The following is a 14031-nucleotide window of genomic DNA, read 5'->3' on the forward strand; positions in this document are numbered from 1 at the left end:
GGTCTCGGGAGTCTGGCGAAACGATTGATGAATCTGGCGAAAAATCAGCGGTGCTTGTTCTCCTGGCTCGGCCTCGGATGTTCCGATACCACGCGGGTTGATGCGGCCCGCGATTCAGAATTTGATTTCGCAATGTTTGAAATATGAAGGGTAGGCAAAAGTAATTGCAACACAGTCGGATTTTACGACTAAGTATAATATGCTGAATAAGTACACGAAGCTACCAGAGACTAACTATGAGAAGAAAATAATTATTGCCTTCTCTACAAATGCGCGCGCTTTTATATGTCGCTTTGTCGCTGAGAGTCGTTCTCCGATTGGTCCATGGAGTTATGGCGAGGGAAGAGATTCATTCCTTTGCATGATGTCACCGCGTCGGTGTCCTGAGTGGTGTTTAGGATTCAGTTTTCATGCTCCTGTTTATGTTGGCTTATCGCACTGAGCGATAGCGGTTTCTTTGGATCGATCCGTTGATTTCGAGACTCTCCAGCAGCACGCAGCATTCGGCATTTTAATTATAATGTTTTAACGCTCGCGAATATGCATATGCGCGCGTACTTACATCTAGTAACGTAGGGATAAAATATCTAGTGATGTCTGAAATCAGACAAGTCGGCCTCCCGGTCTATAATAATATATTATTAATGTTCTAAAATAGATCCGGACGTTACAGGGTCTATCCTTCTAATCTCTATTCTTTTGTTCTTATGATTTATATCTCTTCTGTATTCTTTTCTTCATGAGCTAGCGATGACAATTGTGGCTCCTGCTCACAGGATGCGGTAACACTTGCCACGCGGCGGCAGTTCGTGCGACAACCAATCAATATGCTGCTTTCCATAATAATCTTGTAGCTGTCACAGAAAAACAACATATTGATTGGCTATTGCGCGAACTTCCGCCGCGCGGCAAGCGTTGCTGCGTCCTATGGGCAGGAGCCATTATTTGCCTGATAATTTTACAGGCACAAACGACACGAAGCAAGCCGCAATCCACATGAAGTGAGCTAAGCGAGAGAACCAATCAGCATCGCGGAAAAGCGGCACCAATTAAATCTCTTACATGTCTTTTTTTAGAAAAGACGACGTTTTGTGGAAAAACGACGTTTTGGGCCCATATTCTTGAAATTTTTGCGTATACATAATTTTCATTGTCCAACTATTTTATGGTATGATTATACCTGCGCAATAAAACTTACGTAAACTTACATATACGCAACTATTTCAAGAATAAAGCTTGATCTACAATGTGTTCTTTACTTCCTACTTCTTTCTCTTTATCTCTTTCTGACTCAAACTTTAAGCTTTAAACCAGAAAAAGACAGAAGACATGAAACAGAACACAAAGAGCAGGTCAGGCTTAAAGCTTGATCTATAATGTGTTATTTGCTTCCTGTTACTTTTTCTTTATTTCTTTCTGACTCAAGCCTTAAATCTTAAACTAAAAAAAGACAGAAAACAAGAAACAGGAAGCAAAGAACACATTGTAGATTAGGCTTAAAGCTTGATCTACAATATGCTCTTTGTTTCCTGCTTCTTTCTCTTTATCTCTTTCTGATTCAAACCTTAAGCTTTAAGCCAGAAAAAGATAGAAGACAAGAAACAAAATGCAAAGAGCATATTGTAGATCAAGCTTTAGAGGTCTTGGAATACAACCCAAGAACATCAAAAAAACATTCGATCTTCTCCAATTGAGCTAGAATATTCGTTAGTCGAATCGATACTCCTTTCTAGTTCGATTAGATCGAACCATATCATGCGTTGTACGCAAGCGCTGAAACCGAGAGTGGGGATGCGCAGAAACTTATTTTGAGCCAGTGGCACACGATGCTTGTTTTCGATTGCTTGCCCTTATAGAAATATCATATTAAGAATCATTAATAATTACTTATTATCCAGTATTTTTAATACTGAAAATAAGTAATTATCAACGATTCTTACGATATTTCTATAAGGGTGGATGGAAATACTCTGTTTTAATTGGTGCATGTCTATCCATCTCCAGAAATACATGAATCAGAACAGGATAGCGATCATGAATTTTTTCCCCTAGTGTGAACTCGTGAAAAGTGAAAATTTTGTAATAAACTCGTGAAAGATGAATCTTTTACTAAACTCATTAAAAATGAAAGATTTAACGTGAATTTGTAAGTAAAACAAATATTACAATATATTCAAGATAACACCAATTTGCAATGGACATTTTTATGGCTCCAGCACATAGGACAGGTAATGCTTGCCGCGCGGCGGAAGTCCGCGCGATAGCCAATTAATATGTTGTTTTTCCGTAAGAGCTAGAAGGTTATTACGGAAAGCAGCATATTGATTGGCTGTCGCGCGAACTTCCGCCGCGCGGTAAGCATTACCGCGTCCTGTGTGCAGGAGCCATTAGAATTTTTTCAGCATGTTTTTAAGACATAGTGATGTCTTTAGAACGTCCCTTGGAAGTCTGCTTGTCTGGGATTACTTTAGGATAAATTATTAAAAGATAAGATATTTTATTCGTATTAAAATTATAAATCTGCAGAAAATATATATTTCATATAAAATAATACATGAAATACATACAATAAATACATAAAATAAACTTACATTTTACTTACTGCATATAATTTATAATATATTACACTTTAACTTTTTGATGCGTATCTTAACTTTGCAAACTTCGTCGGTATGTTTTCACTGCCTATACGTCATCACGCTTCAATTGGCTTTCGTTGTTCATTTTTAATGAACGTACCCTGACAGCACCGGACGTGACGTAGTAACATCGTAACGACGTGCTTGTAAAGCCCATTCTACAATTGCGTAAGCGTAGTCGTGAACGTAAGAGTCAACTAATCCGAATGTTTTATTCACTGATTGTTTTACTCTGATTGGTTGTCGTAATCACTTACAACCACTTATAACCACGTTCACGCAATTGTAGAATGGGCTTAAAGGGACGTCTACATTGGAAGTAAGCAGTAAGAAGTAGGAAGTAAAAATAAGAATTTGACCAATCATAGTTGATTATTCTTCTCACATTCGACTATGGTTGGTCAATTTCTTACTCTTATAGCAAATTCGGTTGCTTGCACTAGTGTGCACTGAGTGCGCACTAAGCTTGTTCATAGTATGTTATTATATTTAAAGATTGTCTTAAATAATTCTCAAATAAATTCTCAAATATTTTTAACCATAATATGATATGTATAACATCCGTACGAATCATTTTATTAGTTAAAATGTTTTTAAATATGTATTTAAGACATGATCTTAAATATAAGAATGTACTGTAAACAAGCCTTAATGCGCACTCAGTGCGCACTAGTGCAAGCTACCGAATTCGCTATTAGGGTGCCGTCCCATTGAGCACGGATCGGAAAGCCGGATCGGATTTCTTACTATAATGAGCGTTCCGTTCTCTAGTTCCGTTCCGTAAAAGTTTCTTCTACCAGTTCCATGTAGCAAAAACGGAACGGAATGGCGCGTCGGTCGCAAATAAATATGATTATGTCAAATAGATATGATAAATTCGTCAATATTTCGTTATTTTGACGCGACAGAATTAATTATATACATAATTTATGCAATTATCTTGCCGATAACATTGTCATGAATATTCTGAAATATTTAATTGAAGAGTGAAATATATTTTATAATTAGAAATCCGTTCCGTTTTTGCTACATGAGAGGAAACTTTTACGGAACGGAACTAGAGAACGGAACGCTCATTATAGGCTGCGTACCGAAATTCACTGCCAGTACTGAAATTCTATAGTATACGTAACATGAACTATAGATTTTCAGTACTGACAGTGAATTTAGGAACGCAGCCATAGTGAGAAATCCGATCCGGCGTTCCGATCCGTGCTCAATGGGACGGCACCCTTACTTCCTACTTCTTGCTATTTACTTCCAATGTAGACGTCCCTTTACGTTCACGACTACGCTTACGCAATTGTAGAATAGGCTTTAAGTAATAGCTATGCTAGCAATATAAGAGTATAACGTATATATAGAAGCGTGCTTTCCGTATAGGTTAGGTATGGCGGTAACCACAACTCGTTATTTCGGCATTAACAACATTGTCGTCCGCGAGTGATAATTATTGTCTCGTCATCATTTTACAATGTTCAGATTCCTAAGGACACGCGCTGTCACGCTGCAGAATGGTCGCATTATGTCAACACGATCAACCACGCACTGTTCGATACGAATCTGCTCGTTTTGCAACTACTGCCACTCTAGATCGTCGAAATGTATGTAGCGCATAATATTCTGTTATGTTATATTTGCAGAATAATCACAACACGTATATACTGATTCTGTAAGACTAACTTTTTAATTGAAATGATGTAACTCTTTTGAAACTAGGAATATATGTATTGTAGAATATGTGTATCGTGATTACGATATATAGTTATGATTTGTTACTTTCACATTACATTTTATAAATGAATATCTCAATGTCAAAGTTTATTAGTAGTGATAATATCATGATTTGATATTAATCTAGCGATAAATTCATTACTACGTGCTTTAATGCATTTATATGGTTATCACAAGTAATTCTGTTTTAGCAATCAGGAATATATTGCTTTGCCATTATGCAACAACAGGTACAGCTGAACAGTATGCACCACTAAAAAAGAAGACTAAGCAACGCTCTAAGAAGTATGCAGAATTATTAGAAGGTAAATTAATATACAAAAAGTACATGAACTCAATTAGAATTATTCCAATGTATATGTTATATATTTTATAAATAAAAAAATAATTATACAGAATGTACCTATATACAAAATACAATATAATAATTGTATCTTATTATAGTAACAGATCAAGCTATCAGTAACAGAAAAGCAGCTGTACGAAAGTTAAACTCTACTCGTATATCTATGTTGGTTGGACAACCAGATATTACACTAGACAAGTTACATAAAATCAGTAGTTCCTATTTTGATAAAAAGACACACACAACACAAGCAACGGTTGACGATACTAAGTTAAAAAATGTATGTACCATGAATATGATTTAAATTTAAAATTAAGATTGATTACTACCATATATAATTAAAGTAAGATATATTTTATTATAATATCTAAAATAGACTTGGATTTTTAATTTTAAGTTTAAAATTGTTACAGTTTCATTTGTTAAAAATATGTTAGAAATAAAAATATATTAGAAATAAAAATTTTAATTATAAATAAAATTGATTTGTTAAATTTACAGAAAAATAAGCTAGACGATGTACATTATATGATACTTAAAGAATCCAAAAACATCATAGAAGATAAATCCATGATAGTGGGAGAATTACAGGAATCTGGCATAAGTGATAGCACAACCTTGATAAAAGACTCTGCTTTTGTGGACACGTTACATCAGATCAGAAATAATGATACAGATGAAAATCAAGATGATTTTGACAAGCTTCCACAAACTTCCATGAAGCAGGAAATTTCAGAATACAATAAAATTCCTTTCACAAAGGAGAAGGATCCATTTGAAATTTTTCCCTCTGATTATAACTTGATATCCCAATTGCTGGCATGCATAGATGTTTACACACAAAATGGAATGCTAAACAAAAGCTTTAAGCTGATATTATCAAACAAGAAACAACTTAATGCGAGCAAGATACCTGCCACTGCAGTCTACAATCTACTTATGAAAGGTTACGCTTCTAAGTCGCATCCGGAAAGGGTTTCAGAGATCTATGATTTAATGGTTGAGGACCATGTGAAAATGGATGTGGAGACGTTTGCTACCATGTTCCAAGTAATTGGAAACATGAAATCACAGACAAAACAGATGGAGATGTTGACGAAAGTGATTAAAGATATGACTCGCTACAAGGTCTTCTTCAGCGACATACTAAACACATCGCAGATGAAACCGGCGCATCGCGAGGCTATTCTCCGATGTATTCGTTTGGCGTCTCCGGAATACAACGCGACATATCCCAGCTTCGACAACTCGTATAAATGTAAGTTACTGCAGAATCTAAAAGTGGGACATAATTATCACAGTCCGACCAAAGGAATCGTGAGCTTGAACGAACTACGGCAAGTGGTTCAAACGCAGATCGACGCCGAAATGCAGCAAGAACTGAAAGTGGAGAATATCGCTAAATTCACCGGAGATGTTAGCGTTAAGCAACAGGCTGTAAGTTAGTAATTGTAAAATTAACTTTATTAGCACTTATATATATAGTATATATTTATTACCATTCAGCTATATTATTAGCACTTATATATTATCAGTGTCAATTTACGGTAAAACCGATTAACCGTGCTGTTCACCCCTTTGAATGCAGGTCGAACGAATCGCGGAATGGGAGAAATCCTGGAAGTTAGCTGTAGTGGAGGCTTTCGAAAAGAACCTGTCTCACCTAAAGCAAAAGGAGATGAGAATAATCCATGATTTATCCACTCTCTATCCATTTCTACAAGTGTTGCCGCAGGAGGCGTACGTTGATGCAATTATGCGCGAGATTAGACGACTGGCCAGATCCTCCGAAGCATTCAACTTTTCTATGTCGTTCGTTTATTTGACATTAGGAAAATATATTTATAAAAAGTACGAGTTTCACAAGATGAAAGAGACCAAACTCACGGACAACATTACTAAAATCTACGACAAGTACCTAGAGTGGTACACGCAGCAGGACTCTACCGACGTAAACGTGAACGGACGTATCAAGTGGCAACAACTCACTCAGGAAGTCATGAAGACTGGCCTTCATTCCGATATAACGATCCCGATGTGGCCCCGTCACATCCTAATAAACGTCGGCAAGTTCTTATACAACATCATCGTGAACAACGTGAAGATTCCGTATAGAACGAAACCAGGCGCTCCTGAGCGACTGATACCTGCGTTCTATTTGCTCTTTAGAAATCAGCACTCGTACTTAACGGAGCAGATCAAACCACATCCTCATTTGTATAGGGTCTTTAGTGAATCGCATCCGGAAATATTGACCTTCGAGACAGTCCTGTTGCCGATGCTTATTCCACCACGTCCTTGGATCAACGTGAATACCGGAGGTTACCTCTTCTCCAAAGCCGATTTCGTTCGTGATTCTTGTATCGAAGTACGTATTCCCTACTTCATTATTGTCACTCGTATCTTAAAATCTCAAAGAATTTGTTTTTTCTCATTGAATACAATATGTTTCAAACAAATTAGATGAGCTCGATGTATCTCATGAAAAACACGCCGACAGAACAGCTTTACCCAGCTTTAGATTCTTTAAATCAGCTCGGCTCGATACCGTGGAGAATCAATCAGCCTGTCCTGGATATTTTGATTCAAGTACGTTCTAATAACGGAGTCACTTCGTTATATTGATTTAATTACTCGCTAATAAAATTATTTATTATTTACATATTCTAACAATATTATTTAGATTTTTAGAGAAGGTGGCTCAGAAGAACTGAATGTGCCTCAACCATCGTCATCGCTTCTACCTCTGTCTGAACAACTGAAAAACTTAACAGAACAGAATAACAAAAGTAAAATATCGATGTTGATGATACAGCACAAACGTAAAAAGAACGAAATGTTTTCACTGTGGTGCGACTGTTTGTACAAATTATGTCTCGCTAATCATGTAAGTCTTTACGTATACAAATTATGACGTCACAAGTATATATTTCTTACATTTTTGTACCGTGTTTTTTAATATAAGAGCACTGATAACATTTTTAAATTCATCGATTAAGAATTCATCCTTATTTTGTAGTTTAGAGATCAGGTGTTCTGGTTACCACATAATCTAGACTTCAGAGGTAGAGCATACCCAGTGCCGCCTCATCTCACCCATCTTACTTCGGACTTAGGACGTTCGTTTCTCATATTTGCTCAAAAGAAACCTCTGGGCCCAAAAGGTCTCGATTGGTTAAAAATTCACGCGATCAACTTGACCGGTATGAAGAAACGCGAGCCGATAGATAAACGGCTGGAATTCGCGAATGAAGTATTAGACCTCATCATAGACAGTGCGAGAAATCCTTTAAAGGTAACTATTATATGTATCTGTATTTCGACCTTTATCATCTTGGGAGAGTCAGGTCAGTTTTCTTTCAAGTTTGTTTATATTTTTGTATGCACTTATTCATAATAATCAGTTTGTAATAATCTTCAGGGAAAAAAGTGGTGGATGAAGTCCGATGAGCCTTGGCAGACCTTAGCAACGTGTAAAGAAATAGATAAGGCTCTGCAGTGTCCGAATCCGGAAGAGTACCTCACCGGATTCCCCATTCACCAAGACGGCACTTGTAACGGATTGCAACATTACGCCGCTCTTGGCAGGGATCAGATTGGAGCAGAGAGTGTAAATTTGTATCCTGCAAGCACACCGCAAGATGTGTACAGTGTTGTCGTCGCTATGGTACGTAAAAATAATCTTATTGCTGGTATTTGTTAACAAAAATACAACATTCCAAAGTTTGAAGTCTGCAAATATCGCACGCTTTTTCAGGTCGATGAATTTAGGAAGAGAGATGCGGAGAACGGTCTTGAAATAGCCCAAGTCTTAGAAGGGCATATTAGCAGGAAAGTTATAAAGCAAACTGTAATGACTACGGTATATGGTGTGACAAAGTTTGGTGCTAGGCTACAGATTACCAGACAACTGAGCGGTGAGTAAAATTGTCAGCAAAAAAGGATGCCGGTAAAAGATGATGCGACTCTCACATTGATTTTATCGTACTGCGCAGACATAAAGGAGTTCCCTCAGGAGCACATTTGGAGTGGCAGTCTGTACTTGGTTCAACAGACATTCAAGTCCCTGCAGACTATGTTCACGAGCGCAAAGGAGATTCAAGATTGGTTCACGGATTGCGCTCGCATCATTTCAACACAATGCAATCAGTACGTGCAATGGGTGACGCCGTTAGGTCTGCCAGTCCTACAGCCATACAACAAACACATCAAGCGAAATGCTAATACTAATACCAAAGGCCTTAAGTAAGTGCTTATCTTTCCTACGTTTAATGTATCTCTTTACATATTTATATATTTCTCATGTTTAATATATTTCTATTTTTCTCATATTTCCTGCCACATATGTAACACGTATACACTTGACTCTTTGCAGAAAACCGGATACTATGAAGCAAAAGAACGCTTTTCCACCAAATTTTATTCACTCTCTCGATTCTTGTCACATGATGCTGACGAGTTTGCATTGCGAGCAAGCAGGTATCACGTTCATGTCAGTGCACGATTGCTTCTGGACACACCCACAATCAGTGGAAATTATGAGCAAAGTAAGTAACATTAATTGATACGAGAAGATGTAATTACTCGAAGTATTATTGAACAGTCGTAATACAGGAATGTAAACAATTTTCCGTTTTTAGATCTGTCGAGAGCAATTTGTCGCACTTCATTGTGAACCTATTCTCGAGGATTTGTCAGAGTTCTTTTGTAACAGATACATGAAATGTTTTATAAATGACAGGTAAGAGTTTTTCGTTCGTGAAGTTTAGATAATTTTAAAATTTAAAAACGGAAGAAAATCTAAAATCATCGAATTATAATACGTAAACAAGTAAAATGTTAATTTCTTATCAATATTACTTAATTAAAATTTTAGAAAACAGAAGGAGGACTTTTCACCGGAGATCTTCCGTAAGTTGCCAAAGAAGGGCAATTTTGATATCAACAAAGTTCTGTCGTCTCCATACTTCTTTAGTTAAAATTTAGCTCCATTATTTTCTTGTGTTGTGCTTCAAAGAAATTACATTTCAATGAAATGTAGAAAAAGATGTATAAGAAAGTAAGTCGAGACGTAGTTTTGTATAAAAAAGAGAAAGAAACTAATTTAATGCTAGATGCTAGTATATGCCATGAAATATTGATTTCATAGAATCCAAGGTTAGTAAATATATGTTACTTGAAACTATCTGACTTTAATGTGAAATTAATTAATTTTTACCAGTGGTATAATTTAATACAAAAACTCAGGTTTGTAATTCTCTCATTTTCTTATTTTCATTTCTCTCATTTTCTTATAGATTGATATATTCAAAAGTTTTAGATACCTTATTTTGAATTAGATTTTTAATTAATCTATAAACGAAAAATATGTTTTTATTCATCAGTCTTGATATAGTAAATATATTGAGCGAAAATATTCAATTTTAGGATAGATTTTTAAAATATTAAAATTCTATCCCACTTCGAAAATGTATTATATTATTGTATACTGCCTTGTATATTAATATATTAATTATATATTAAGATATATGTACATTGTTAATTATTATTTATATATGTAAAAAAGAGATAAAATGTAAAAAATAGTTTGAACTGATTAATGTATACTTCCAGACTTCATTAAGATCGAAAAGTATAAACCAATCAGATTCAAAAGCTCATTGAGCGGTTTGTAATATTGGATGCTTCCAATAGAGGTCTACTGTAGATCTATTTTCTATTGTTGAACAAGCTGCAGGGAGTACAAACTCCCGTTTGGAAAATAGCACGCTCTCTATACTTACCGCTCTGCAATCTGCGGATATGACCGAACTAAACGGGTGACGTTATGCGGAGTGGGAATGCGGGCCAATTGAAGTATGAATGACAGACGTTATAGCAAGCAATAGTAAGCAACATATGCACGTATATAATTGCGTGCATGCATATATGCCTATGTATAAATGTATATCTCTTACTATTTTCATAAGATGATGAGAATTAAAAAATGAAGAAACTAATAGCATGTTCGACTGGCCCTGGGTTAATCGCTCTGAGAGCAATTGACGTCATAAGTCTCTACTAGCCAATCATAAAGCTTATAAATACTTATTCGACTAATAAACGTAGGCTGAATAACCCAGAGTGGGTTAACCCAGAGCCAGTCGAACATGCTATAAATTATATGAGGTATCCGGTAACTCGCACGATGCCGTATTCCCAATTCGCATGACGTCACTCGTTTAGTTCGGCCACATCCGGAGACTATCTCAGAGGACGTGACTAAAAATGGGGGCCAATTTTTACAAGAGGGAGTTTGTACTCTCTGGCCTATATTCTGAATCCTCTTTTATCGATAAAAGTGCTTTAAATGTAGTTTCTCAGCCAATCAGGTGGCTTCTAAGCCTCTTTTAGAAGCACTTTTATAGATAAGAGGACTCAGAATATGGGCCTTAGAAGTCCTTGAATATTTTTAGGATATTCTGAGGAATTATGCGGATATTTAGCAATCTTCTGGATGTCTTTGGAACATCTTTTAAATCTTGTTCTATGTAGGCTCGATTAAAGAAAAAATGAGAGAACTGGTGCAGTTAATCAGAGACCCTTGAAAAGCTATATTCAAGGCACTTTTATCGATAAAAGAGGTTTCAGAACATGGGCCTAAAAGTCCCCAAGATATCCCTTTAAGATCCAAGACCTATTCTTTGTAACTGCACTGCTGAACTAGTACAATAAATTATTGGGAGTGTGCATTAATTTTAAGGGTTTTTTTTGGTAAAAATACGACTTTATTGTGAAAAAATGGTTACAAATTGATCATTCAAAATAATATCCATCATTAGCCACTACTTTTTCCCATCTTTCTGGTAATAGGTGAATTCCACGTCGAAAGAACGACACATCTTTTGAGGCTATCCATGAATCGACCCATTTTTTGACATCCTCATAAGAATGGAAGCACTGCTCAGACAGGTCATGAGTCATCGATCGAAATAGGTGGTAATCAGAAGGAGTAATATCTGGAGAATACGGCGGGTGTGGTAGGATATCCCAGTTAAACGCTTCTAAAGTTTTTTTGACCGGTTTCGCAATATGTGGCCGAATGTTGCCATGCTGGAAAATCACTTTGTCATGTCTTTTCGCGTAACCTGGCCGTTTTTGCTTCAATGCTCGATTCAATTGCATCAATTGTTGTTGGTAGCGTTCCCCAACATTTCCAGTGATGGTTTCGTTGGGTTGGAGCAGCTCATAATACACTACACCCAGCTGATCCCACCATATACAGAGCATGAATTTGGCGCCATGAATATTCGGCTTTGCCGTCGATGTTGATGGTTCGCCTGGCCTGCATGATTTGTTGCGCTTCGGATTATCGTAGGGTATCCATTTTTCATCACCCGTTACGATACAATGCAAAAAACTTTTTCTTCTATGCCTTTCAAGCAACAATTCACAGGTCATTTTGCGCCTTTCAACGTCCCTCGGCTTCAACTCGTACGGCACCCAATTTCCTTGCTTTTGAATCATTCCAATGGTCTTCAAATGTCTGGAAATTGTTAATTGATCAACATTTAATGATTCTGCAAGTTCTTCTTGCGTTTGACTCGGGTCTTGATCGTGTAAAGCTTCCACTTCATCATCTTCCAATTTTTTCGGCTGGCCTGGACGTTCCTTGTCTTCCGTGCCAAAGTCACCTTTTTTATAGCGTCGAAACCAGTACTCACATGTTGAAATCGATGGAGCATAATCACCATAAGCTTCCGACAGCATTCGTTGACTTTCAGCAGCACTTTTCTTCAAATGGAAGCAAAAAATCAAAGTTTCCTGCAAATTACGTTTTGTTGGCACAAAACTCGACATTTTCAATGCTCAAAAAAACAATGTTGTTTACACTTCGGCGAAATGATACATAGAGTCCGTTTCCACGCATGATACGCATGAAGCGCAACGTTAGGGTGCTATTTCACGTGTCGTACGACAAGCTTTTCAGATACGTTTATTGGTTGGCGAATAGAGTATTTCTAGGTTCTCTATTCGTCAACTAATGAACGTATCCAAAAAGCTTGTCGTACGTAAAATATCAGCCTTAGAGTGACAGAGATACGAAAGTAAGATTAAATGAGAGGGAGAGCACTCGGGTGAGGTTCTAGATTAGGTTAGGTTAGTTCTCGAACGCATGGCTGCCTCAGCTCCGAAGGGGAACGTCTCGATTGACCACGATACGATTGGACACAACCAACCGATGAAAAGAATTATCTAGTGAATTACTAGGTCGAACCAATCATTACAATCTGTGTCCAATCGGGGTCAATCGGGTCCACCCGCTCTGAGGTAGTGCAGTCCATGCGTTCGAGAACTAACCTAACTTAGGTTCGAGAACCTCACCCGAGTGCAGCCCTATCCGACTTTCCTATCCTGCCTATACAAAACTGTGTCCATGTAATGACGAAAAAGTTGCAGGTGGCGCTACTATCGAGTTGGCCTATTAATATATATAGACCCAGATAGCCAAACTTGTAGGCCTATTCTCTAACTTTCTAACGACAACGTCGTTATCGTTACGTTATCGCGACGATCGTCGCTTGCGCTGACGTTGTAACGAAAATGCTATTCTATAACTCAAGCTAGCGATATCGTATCGATACAAAATGTGATACCGACGTCGTATATTCAGTTCAATATAACTTCACTGCTGCTGTGTTCAGCCAATCAAATCTCTTTTCCTTGTGTATCTTTTTTAATGAGTTTAGGAACAGTAAATACAAATATTGGCTGTGTCAACAATTATATGTGACAGTTAACCAAAATATGTCAAAATAAGTATATGTAAAATAAATAATACACAAGAAGATTAAATCAAACATTAATTTGGCATCAACTATATGAGCTTATATTAAAATCGTAATTTGTCATCAAAATATATCGACATAACTTCCCAGACAGCACAATATCTAAAAGTGAGACATCTTTAAGACGCTTTAAGTTGTCCTTAAGACAAGTTTATAGTAAAGTATTGTAAAGTATTAAAGTATTGTCTTAAAGATGTCTTAAAGTTGCGTTAAAGAAGTCTTATGACTCGATTTTGAACATTTGTGCCGTCTGGGTTAATAAAACGTGATACACAAGTATTACAATGAAAAAATGTAATTGTATATATAATATCCCAGATAGCCAAACCTGCGCGAACAGATTTCGAGCAAAGCTTGCTATCAACTTTTGACGGCAAATAGATAACAAATTTGATGCAGGATCTGTTATATCAAATTTTGCTGCCAAATTGTCGCCAGATATGCGGCAGAGCTTGTTGTCGGATAATTGCTGCAGATTTGCAGC

The 14031-nt window shown here is 36.8% G+C and overlaps 1 protein-coding gene across 3 annotated transcripts in view; it reads left to right on the forward strand.

The window, feature by feature from the left end:
• The window catches only part of LOC116852109 (DNA-directed RNA polymerase, mitochondrial), a 14388-nt gene extending 4484 nt beyond the window's left edge, over positions 1-9904 (forward strand). The window contains exons 1-15 of one of the 3 annotated variants that reach the window (XM_032832126.1): positions 3910-4027; positions 4122-4243; positions 4565-4678; positions 4818-4999; positions 5221-6156; positions 6308-7087; positions 7183-7308; positions 7403-7606; positions 7739-8014; positions 8141-8386; positions 8477-8636; positions 8715-8964; positions 9095-9266; positions 9360-9460; positions 9596-9904. In XM_032832126.1, the coding sequence (XP_032688017.1) occupies positions 4165-4243; positions 4565-4678; positions 4818-4999; positions 5221-6156; positions 6308-7087; positions 7183-7308; positions 7403-7606; positions 7739-8014; positions 8141-8386; positions 8477-8636; positions 8715-8964; positions 9095-9266; positions 9360-9460; positions 9596-9698 (3729 nt within the window). In that variant the 5' untranslated portion in view covers positions 3910-4027; positions 4122-4164 and the 3' untranslated portion in view covers positions 9699-9904. Of the gene's footprint in view, positions 1-3909; positions 4244-4564; positions 4679-4817; positions 5000-5220; positions 6157-6307; positions 7088-7182; positions 7309-7402; positions 7607-7738; positions 8015-8140; positions 8387-8476; positions 8637-8714; positions 8965-9094; positions 9267-9359; positions 9461-9595 lie in introns of those variants that run through there. The other 2 variants (XM_032832127.1, XM_032832125.1) reach the window with 2 other exon arrangements.
• Positions 9905-14031: the final 4127 nt, after the last annotated feature.

Source organism: Odontomachus brunneus, unplaced genomic scaffold, assembly GCF_010583005.1.
Source record: "Odontomachus brunneus isolate Ranch 3 - 2012 unplaced genomic scaffold, Obru_v1 Obru_scaffold_203, whole genome shotgun sequence".
Lineage (NCBI taxonomy): Eukaryota > Metazoa > Arthropoda > Insecta > Hymenoptera > Formicidae > Odontomachus > Odontomachus brunneus.